Genomic DNA, 9562 nt, shown 5'->3' on the forward strand with positions numbered 1-9562 from the left:
GCGGCCGCCACGCGCCCCCCGCCGCACTCCACCTCGCCACGCGCTCCTCTGCCGCTCTCTCCCCGCTCCCTTTGCCGTTTTCTTGCTTCGCTGCCACGCTGTCGAGGAGTTTCAGGCTACCGCGGTGTCCGCGCGCGCCCCTCCGGCGCCTTCTTCGCCGAGATCCGGTCTGGCGACATGTGCCTCGGCCTCGGCACCTTTGACACCGCCCACGAGGCCGTCCATGCATACAACGCGGCGGCGTGGCGCCTCCGGCGGCCTCGTAAGGACATGAATTTCCCGGACGTGCCGACGCGGGAACTGGCGCCTCCCCCGCGGCTTATCATCGATGAGGATCGCCGCGACAACCGGAGGTGTCAGCGCCGTCTTAACATCGTCGAGATGGAGGAGGAAGCTATGGAGCAGTGGCGCCAATGTTTCTTGCAGGACGTCATCAACGAGCGCCAGTTCTTCGAGCAAAGGAGGGCAGAGAGGAAGGAGAGGAGGGCGGAGCGAGCTTCCCTTCGCAATGACAGGCATACGCGGAAGGCGGCCGCTCAATTCAACATCGACCTAGGAGCAACATCGTCCCGGGACTCCAACGACAATCGGTACCTTAACTCCTTCATTACGTCGGAGGAGGACATTACCGAGAAGTTGGAGTCGGAGTTGGGGGCGGAGTCGGAGGACGAGGAGGAGTAGTTTTTTATTATCTATCGTAGAAGGAAGCTATGAACTATCTATGTATCGGTCTTATCTATCTATGTACTATCTATCTATCGTTTATCTATCTATGCCGAGCTGAATGTGTATCGAGTCGGAAACAAATATAGCACGTATGTTGGAGGTGCATGCACGCTTTTTGTTGCTGCGGCCGCTGGAGCCAGCGCTTCACGACGCGCAAAAACTGGCTACGGAGGCGCCGTAAACGCTTTTTTAGTGCGCCGCGTGCCTGCTGAAGATGCTCTAAGCGTTGTAAAATATAGCACGTAACAGCCTGGTACATGTAGTTGCCATCTTCATGCAAATGACAACGGCTACGACAAAGTGCACCACTGCCGCCATGCACTGAAAGTGCGTTTTAGGATTCTATGCTCTTGTTGAAAAGAAAAGAAAAACAGCAAGCAATTCGCTGAGTTAGAGCAGAGACAAGAAATACAGTGGTTAGTCAACAATACTATTCCGGCATGAATTCCACAAATAGTGTAACCATGATGGACATAATCCACTATTATACCTCAACACTGACATCAACTCCGGCATGGATGATCGGTTACATTTTGCGCAGTCTGCCGATAATATCAGTCGGCGTTTGCTCTAGCGTTGACGCCCTGTAGCCCTTCCTGAACGATGATGAGATCACACCGGATGGTGAAACAGTCGTTCTTGAGATGCTCGGACTTTTCGAAGGCTTCCCTTGTGATGTATCTGGGGAAACCCATGCAGCAATTGCCAGGCACATGAGTTATCTGAATTGTACGAACATGCCTAGGATCTTGCTTTTCAACCTCGTCGATGAAACTGAACGCAGCGTGCACTTTCACAGGGTGCTCAACATCCTGGATGAGAGCGAAAGAAACAGCTATGCAATCGGCATCCTCCGGCAATCTATCGTTCGGGTAGACCTGGATACACCATCGATAGCCTCCAACCATGAACGGTCCAGACTCCAGGGCCGCGCTAGTGGGCATGTCTTTGGCGCGGGAGTAGCCGACGATCTCTAACAGGTGGAACCCGCTGGGCACAGATGCCCATCTCGGCGATGGCATTGGCATGGCAAAAAGCTTCTTCCCTGGCGAATGCGGTGACTAACGGATGATCGCCAGTAGTAATTTCTTTTCTCTCTCTCTCGTCCAACTGATCTATAGAGTTGGTTTGTTCTGCCTTCTGTTTAGCTCATCTGTTTATATTCTCGCAAAAAAATAAATCTAATCTGTTAATATACGGTGATCGTCTAAAAGCCGGGGCTTGCCTGCTCCCACAGAATACTCTCATCCGTGATCCGCCCTCATCCAACGGCCCCCTGCTTCTGCCCTCCTTTTCCCTAAAATATCCAGCAATTAAACAAAACCGGCCGCCCTGTCTCTTAACCAAACGCAGGAAAAGACCAACCGCTCATTTCGTATCCTCTCTTATCCTCTCACTTTCCCCACAGCCAAATCAGTAGCTTCTCCACGGCCGGGAGACATCTCGACGGCGAACGCCGCGACCTCGATTTGCTACCATGTCCGCGCAGGAGGGTCCTGGACATCCCCGCAAGCTGGCTCATCCGGCTGGTTGTCTTCCTCGGCGAGCGCGTCATCTCCGTGGTCCTCCGCGCGCGGCGCTCGTCAGCAAACTGCTCACCATCCCTGCGGCCATGGCGTCCCTCGCCCAGCGCGGCGCTCGTAGGCCAGCTGCGCGCCGTCCCTAAGGCCGCAGCTTTCGTCGCCCGGCGAGGCGCTCGTGGGCGAGCTGCGGGCCCTCCCTCCTCGGCGGTCACCTTCGTGGCCATGTTTGCCGCGTTCGTCGCCTCCCTGAGCTTCGTCCCACACGTACAATAGCACGGCTGGCAAGGCTTGCTGTGGTACAAGGTACGTCATCCAATTACCCGAGTAGATGGCTGCTGTTCTTCTAATTTCTCAACCAAATGCTACTTCTGTCCGTGTGAGGTAGGTGAGAATGAGATGCAAGTATCTATGTTTTTGGATAAGAACCGTGCTTTTGGTCTGACTTGTTTAAATTGTGCATTTGAGCTTCCCGTCAATCAACTAATATACTTACACGATCTTATAAACTCACAAGTATGTGATTAAACTAGGAGACGCCGTTACCCTGCTAATGGTACAAAATCCTGACTTAATTATCAATTGGGTCTCATATCACCAATGGCAACTATGAGATTGCTGACATAGCAAAATTCTCAAATCTATGCTTTTTTTAAAAGCAAATGCATCGCTCTCACTTAATTAAGTTGTGCATTCGATCGATATGCACAGACTACAAGTTTTTAGTAAAGTAGCAAAAAAAGGAAAACATGAGCATCTCTAACAACGACGGCAGATTAAGTTGGCTTCTGTTGTTGGAAGAAGACTTGATTTTGGCCTGTCAGTGTGCCAACGGATGGCTGCAGTGATGCATTTGAGGCTGGGCGCCCTATCATCATACCAATGGGTGATTGCAGTGAGGCATTTGAGGTTGGGTGTCCTGTCATCGTGCCAATGGGTGGTTGTACTAAGACATTGGGGGCTGGGTGTCCAGTCATCATACCAACGGATGACTGCATTGAGGCTGGGTGTCCTATCATCGTGCCAATGGATGGCTGCACTGAGGCATTCGGAGCTGGGTGTCCCCTCATCGTACGAGCAGATGGCAATAGTAAGGCATCTGGAGGTGAGTTGCATTGTTCTGAATAGGTATACATGTGATTTGTCGGAATTCCCAAATGACCCTGTGTAGTAGTGGTAAAGGTCAGCGTACATAAACCTTTAAAATGATAAGACTAAAATATGAGTGTAGGTAGCTTATACTATTAAGCTATTGTAATGTTGCAATTCAGCCGACAATCTTTTTTTTCCGGAGAAAACGCATGAGAGCGTGCGTTTCATTGCATTGTAAAGAGGGAGAGTTTGGTTACATTACTCCTAGGAGGCTGATTACAGAGACCGGACTAATGGACATCCCAAGTCTGGGGGGGGGGGGTAATGGCTTTGAGCCCTAGCGCGCCCGCATTTGCCCAAAGGGCAGCTTCTTCCTTGATCTTCGCTACGAGGGTGTTCACAGATGGGCGCGCTCCGTTGAAGATGCAGTCATTGCGGTGTTTCCATATCATCCATGGGACGAGGAGGGTCACGGTACCGAGGCCTTTGCACATGGGCGCAGGGGTGGAGTGTCGCGCCGGATGCCACCAGTCTAGAAGCGAAGGCTCGTCGCCGGGCGGGGTGCACGGGATCCGTAGCCAGCTTAGCGTCTCGTGCCAGGTTTGCCGGGCCAAGGGGCATGCGAGGATGAGATGGTGCATGGTTTCAGGCGCCTGGTCGCATAGGGGGCACCGTGCGGGGTGTTGCAGCCCACGGCGAGCGAGCCTGTCGGCGGTCCAACATCTGTCGAGGTGGGCGAGCTAGTGGAAGAAGCGGACGCGCTGCGGTGCCTAGTGTTTCCAGGTGAGTTTCCAGGCGGCGCAGGTCATGGAGCCGGCGAAAGTGGCCATGTAGGCCGACTTGGCCGAGTAGACGCCGTTCGCGCTCCATCTCCAGATGAGGCGATCGGGCTTGGCAGAGAGAGTCGTGCTCGCGATCCTGTGCCAAAGCTGGAGGTATTGCCCGATCTCGTGGATGCCAACCGTGCCCTGGATATCTCGCGCCCAACGATTGTCCGCCAACCCATCCGCAACAGTCCGGAGTTTCCGACGGCGTTTGGGGATGCACGCGTATAGGAGCGGGGCGATCTCGCAGACGGACCGCCCGCCGATCCATCGGTCCTCCCAGAAGAGGGCGTCTGTGCCGCTTTCGAGCTGCATGGTAGTGGAGGCGAAGAAGAACGTGCGCTTCTCGGCATCAAATTGGAGGTCGAGGCCTGCCCATGCCTTGGTAGTGTCCGTGCGGTTGAACCATAGCCACCGCGTGCGCAGCGCGAGGCTGGTGCGCGCGAGGTCGCGGACGCCAAGGCCACCAAGAGGGATCGGGCGGGCAACTCGCTGCCAGTTGACGTGGCAGTGCCCGCCGTTTGCCTCCGTGTGCCCGGCCCAGAGGAATCCACGTTGGATCTTCTCGAGCGCCTTGATGGTCTTCTTGGGGGGGGGGGGCAGAGCCAGCAGCTGGTGAATGGGGATCGTGCTCAGGATGGCTTTCACAAACGCGAGGCGCCCAGCCTTGTTCATGAGGTGTGCCTTCCAGCATGGGAGCATGCCGGCTGTTTTGTCGACGACAGGCTGAAGCTGGGCTGCGGATGGTCGGCGTAGCGTGAGGGGGATGCCCAGGTAGGTGATGGGCAGCTCGACGATGGGGCAGCCGAGCGAATCGACCACAGGCGCGGCCTTGCCCACGCCGGCGCGGATCAGTGTGGCCGTGCTCTTGGCGAAGTTGACCTGTAGTCCTGAGGCGCGCCAAAAAAGTCGCAGGATGCTCTTGACGGCAGTGACATCGCTTAGGGTGGGGTGGCAGAAGAGGATCATGTCATCCGCGTAGAGGGAGACGGATGGCATCGGTCGCCGAGGGTGAAGGCGCTGTAGGATACCCAGCTCGGTTGCGCAGTGGAGAAGGCGTCCAAGCGTGTCGACGGCGAGTACGAAGAGCTGGGGCGAAAGGGGGTCGCCCTGGCGGAACCCACATCGGTGCCAGATAGCAGGGCCTGGCTCCCCGTTAATAAGCACTCTGGTGCTTGCCGAAGAGAAGAGGATGGCAAGCCAGTCGAGGAACCTGGAGCTGAAGCCGTATCGACGAAGGGTATCGAACAGGAATGGCCATCTGAATGAGTCGAAGGCGCGCGCCAGGTCTAGCTTCAGGAGCACGCGTGGGGCGCCGAGCTGGTGCAGCAGACGAGCCGACTGCCGGACGAGGGTGAAATTGTCATGCAGACTGCGTCCGGGGATGAAGGCGTTCTGGCTTGTGCTGACAAGAGCGTTGAGCCTGGGCGCGAGGCGCGGCGACAGGACTTTGGCGAAAATCTTGGCGACCAAGTGAATTAGGCTAATGGGCCTGAAGTCGCCGAGGGCGTGGGCGTCGGCGCGCTTGGGCAGCAAGGTGAGAAGCGCCTGGTTGAGGCAGCTGAAGCCGTGGCCTTGCAGCGCGCGGAGCTGACAGAAGACGTTGATGAAGTCTTGCCGAACGGTGGGCCAGCATGCGCGTAAGAATTCAGCTGTGAAGCCGTCGGGGCCTGGGGCTTTGCGCGCGGGGAGCCCTTTGACCGCCTGCCAGATCTCCTCGGCGTCGAACGGGGCATCCAGGTCCTCCAGATTGGCGGGGGTGATGAGGTCCGTGAGGTCGAGCGCGCAGTGCCGGGCGCCTCCGTGCCCAAAAGCGCGTCGAAGTGGGCGTAGGCAGCCGCAACCATCTCCGCGGGGAGGCTATGGATCCTGTTCTTTTGGCGCCTATACGTGCATTGCCGATGGAAGACCGAAGTGTTGGCATCACCGTCCTTGAGAGTGGCGAGGCGGGCACGTTGCCGGGCAATGGTGCGCTCGAGGGAGGCGAGGCCAAGATATGACGCCTTGATTTGCCGGCGCAGCCAATCCTCGTGTGGGGATAGGGCGCGGTGGTCCTGTGCTGCATCAAGCCGGAGGAGGAGCTCCCTGGAGATCGCCAGCTTGAGCCGTACGTTGCCAACCGTCTTCGAACTCCAGCCTGTGAGCATGCGCGCCGTGGCCTTCATGCGAAGCATGAGCCGCCTGAATGGGTCCGGGTCATGGACGGAGTGCCAGGCAGCTGTGACGATGTCCTGGAAGCCATCCAACCGGATCTAGAATTCCTCAAAGTGGAATCGCCGGTGGGTGGGTGGCATCGGGGCGCAGTCGAGAAGCAAGGGACTGTGATCCGACATGACGGAGGCGAGGCAGCGAAGATGGCACTCCCCATGGGGCTCTTCCCAGTCAGCCGTGCAAAGGACACGGTCTAGGTGAACGAGGGTCGGGGGCGACTGCTTGTTGGACCACGTGTATCAGCGTCCGTTGAGGTAGATCTCCTTGAGCGCGAGGTCGTCGAGGATGCGCCAGAAGTGACCCATCATGCGGCGGTTCAGGTGGCTAGTGTTCTTGTCTTCATCTCGGAGTATGAGATTGAAGTCGCCACACGCCATCCATGGTCCAGGGCAGTCTACGCGAATGTCGCGCAACTCTTGCAGGAATGCTATTTTGTCGGCGTCCAGTTGGGGTTCGTAGACCACGGTGAGCCACCAGGGTGTGTGAGCGCTCGAAGGATGAGAAACCTTGGCTGTAATGGCATTTGCCGTGAAAAGAGGATCGGTGATGGGCACCTCACGGCTCTTCCACGCAAGCATGATACCGTCGCGAGTGCCAAGCGCGGGAAGGTATACGTAGTCGTCGAATTCCGAGCCAAGGGTCTCAAGGACAGTTGACGAGCAAATCAAAGTCATCTTCGTTTCCTGGAGGCAGACAATAGAGACATTTGCGGTGACAACGAGCGAACGGACGGCGGTGCGGCGAGCGCGCGCGTTGAGGCCGCACACGTTCCAAATGAGCATCTTGGGGTTGTGATCCATTGAGGAGGTCGACGACGTGGCGCGCGGCGCGGCTATGCCTCGATGGGGCTGCCCGCGACCATCATGGTGATCGGCGCGATGGTGGGATCCGCGGGGAGCTCGCGATCAACCAGAGCGGCGATGGCCGACAGGACGGACATGGAAATGGTCGCCGCGAAGAGACCCTCATACGCCTGCATCTCCGCTGCGGTGATCCTCTGATCAATTCCGACAATGCCGAGGGTGCGCAGAATGTGGATCTGGGCGCGCCTCTCAGCTATCGGCGGCACGGCCGTCTTGCGGGCGGTGGACGTGGCCGATCTCCCGCGCCTTGGGGTGAAGTTGGGCGGGGTCCGTCGCTGGCGCCGGCCAGGGATTGGAAGGGCTGCGTCAATCTGCCTGGTTGCGGCGGCGAGGAAGTCACCCAGGGTCCAGGCCGCAGGCGCCGTGACGCGCGGTCGGGAACGGCGCATGGTGATCAGGGGGGTTGCAAATCGCGCAGGAGGGCAAGGTGAGCGGGCGGATCTTGTCTCGTCGCTCGGGATCCCATGTTGGGCCTCATGCTGGGCTTCAGGCTGGGCGTGGCGATGGGCCTCGGGGCCTTGCTGGGCTGGAGCGGCGTCCAAGGTGGATGCCGTGCGCTTTGGGAGGTTCCTGGATGGCCTCGGCTGGCCTCGTAGGATTGGCCGTTGGGTGTGTCGTGGTGGGCTCCATCTCCTGCGGTGTCTCTGTGGACTGGTCTGCGATGGGCGCGGCCTCAGCAGCCAATGGCAGCGAGGGAGCAGCAAAGCGTCCCGACAGCGGGTCCGGCGTGACCTCCAAAGGCTGGGAGTCGGGGACCTCGCCTGCCAGGGATTGGCTGGCTGGGTTGCAATCCTGATCCCCATGCGTGTCAGGGTGATCTATGCCTGGCATGACTGTGTCGTGGGTGGGCCCTTGGGGGCAGGCGGGGATGTCGTGTTGTGCTGGCGAGGGGTGGGTGCCAGCGCTCTCAGACTGGTCGCAAAGGGTGCCAGCCAAAGGGCGGGTGGCGACCGTTGCCAGGTCACGCGGGCCCTCCGCACTTGGGCCACGAGTGGCAGGGCGAGGGGGCAAAGCAGCCGCAGGGGGGCAGCTTTTGCACGTCGGGCCTCCTCTGCCATCCTTCTTTTCTTTCCACCACACTTTCCCCATTTGGCAAAGCCGCGGGAACTGTGGGGGCCACCGGCGGCGGGCCAAGGGTCCATCGTGCGGCCGGTGGTTTGCCTCGTCGGCGGCGGCGCCGCTGCGACCGTACGGGTACGGGAGCCGGGCCAGCCAGCATCGACGACAATGCCATCGGCGCGGCCACGGAGGTTGGACAAGCGCCAGCCCACGGTGTCGACGGCCATGCCATCCGCGCGACCGTCAGGGGCGTCGGAGGTGCGGCGGCGCTTGCGCCCGCGTCGACGGCCTTGGCCGCCCTCAGTGCGGCGATCGGCGCCTCTGCCGCCCGCGCCTGGTGCACCGTCCCCCGGGCCTCGATCTCCGTTGGTGGCCGGAGCAGGCTGCCCGGCCGCGGCAGCGACCGTGATAGACACCGGGTACTGGAGGGTGCGGATGGTCGGCGGTGAGGGGCGGATGCGAGCTGGGATGGATTCCACGATCTCGAGGATGGCCGCCCGGCGGATGCTAGTTGGGTCACGGGTGCGCGCGGTCACCCGGAAGGTGGCGAGGTCAGCGCGGGAGCGCGTGCTCGGGTGGAGCCGCTCTACCCAGCAGCTGCCGCCCAGAAGGTGCTCGGCCGTGGACAGGTGCCAGGCCTGTGCCGGGATGCCGCGAAGCTCCAACTGCACGGAGTGCTCGAGGAACCAACATCGGCGCGAGCGAGCTTGCTCCAGGGGCGCAGCGCGAGGGAGAACCCGGGTCCGCTGATGAAGTGGTCGCCGGCAAGGCGGTCCATGAGCTCGCGGGTGGTTAAGATAAGGAGGAAATCCTCCGGGTGGTAGGCGTGGACGGTGAAGTCTCCGGGGTGGAGGTCGAGGGAGGAGTACAGGACGTCCTCGACGTCACGGGCAGCCACGGCCGGCCTATCGCCGGTGATGGACACCACCATGCCCCGGCGCAGCACCAACTCTGCCTCTTCCATCTCAACAGAGCGTGAGAGAATGACGCGTGCAGGGGCCTGGTCTGCAGGCAGGAGGGTCGGAGCCGGTGGTGACGGAGTGCGGTGGCGCGGCGCCGCCTGGGCTGCAACGACCGGGGTGGCCGCGGCAGCAGGGGGCGCGCAGCACGCCGCGGCAGTACTTATAGCAGTCACGCGAGCTGTGTCCAGGGTAGAGACAACGGCGGCACCGGACGTCGTTGGTGCACTCCCGCACGGGGTGGCCGGGCTCGAGGCAGCGAAAGCACAGCCCGACGGACTCCTCTGGGGACAGGCTGCGACGTCGCT

At 59.7% G+C, this 9562-nt stretch overlaps 1 protein-coding gene across 1 annotated transcript; it reads left to right on the top strand.

Moving 5' to 3' along the window:
- Positions 1–1898: 1898 nt before the first annotated feature.
- Positions 1899–8882, top strand: LOC123187754 (uncharacterized; the record flags this gene model as incomplete). The annotated part of the gene is given in 1 exon segment (XM_044599678.1): positions 1899–8882. A coding segment is annotated over 1 exon segment (1496 nt), but the record flags the coding sequence as incomplete, so codon positions are not given.
- Positions 8883–9562: the final 680 nt, after the last annotated feature.

This window comes from Triticum aestivum, chromosome 2A, assembly GCF_018294505.1.
Source record: "Triticum aestivum cultivar Chinese Spring chromosome 2A, IWGSC CS RefSeq v2.1, whole genome shotgun sequence".
NCBI lineage: Eukaryota > Viridiplantae > Streptophyta > Magnoliopsida > Poales > Poaceae > Triticum > Triticum aestivum.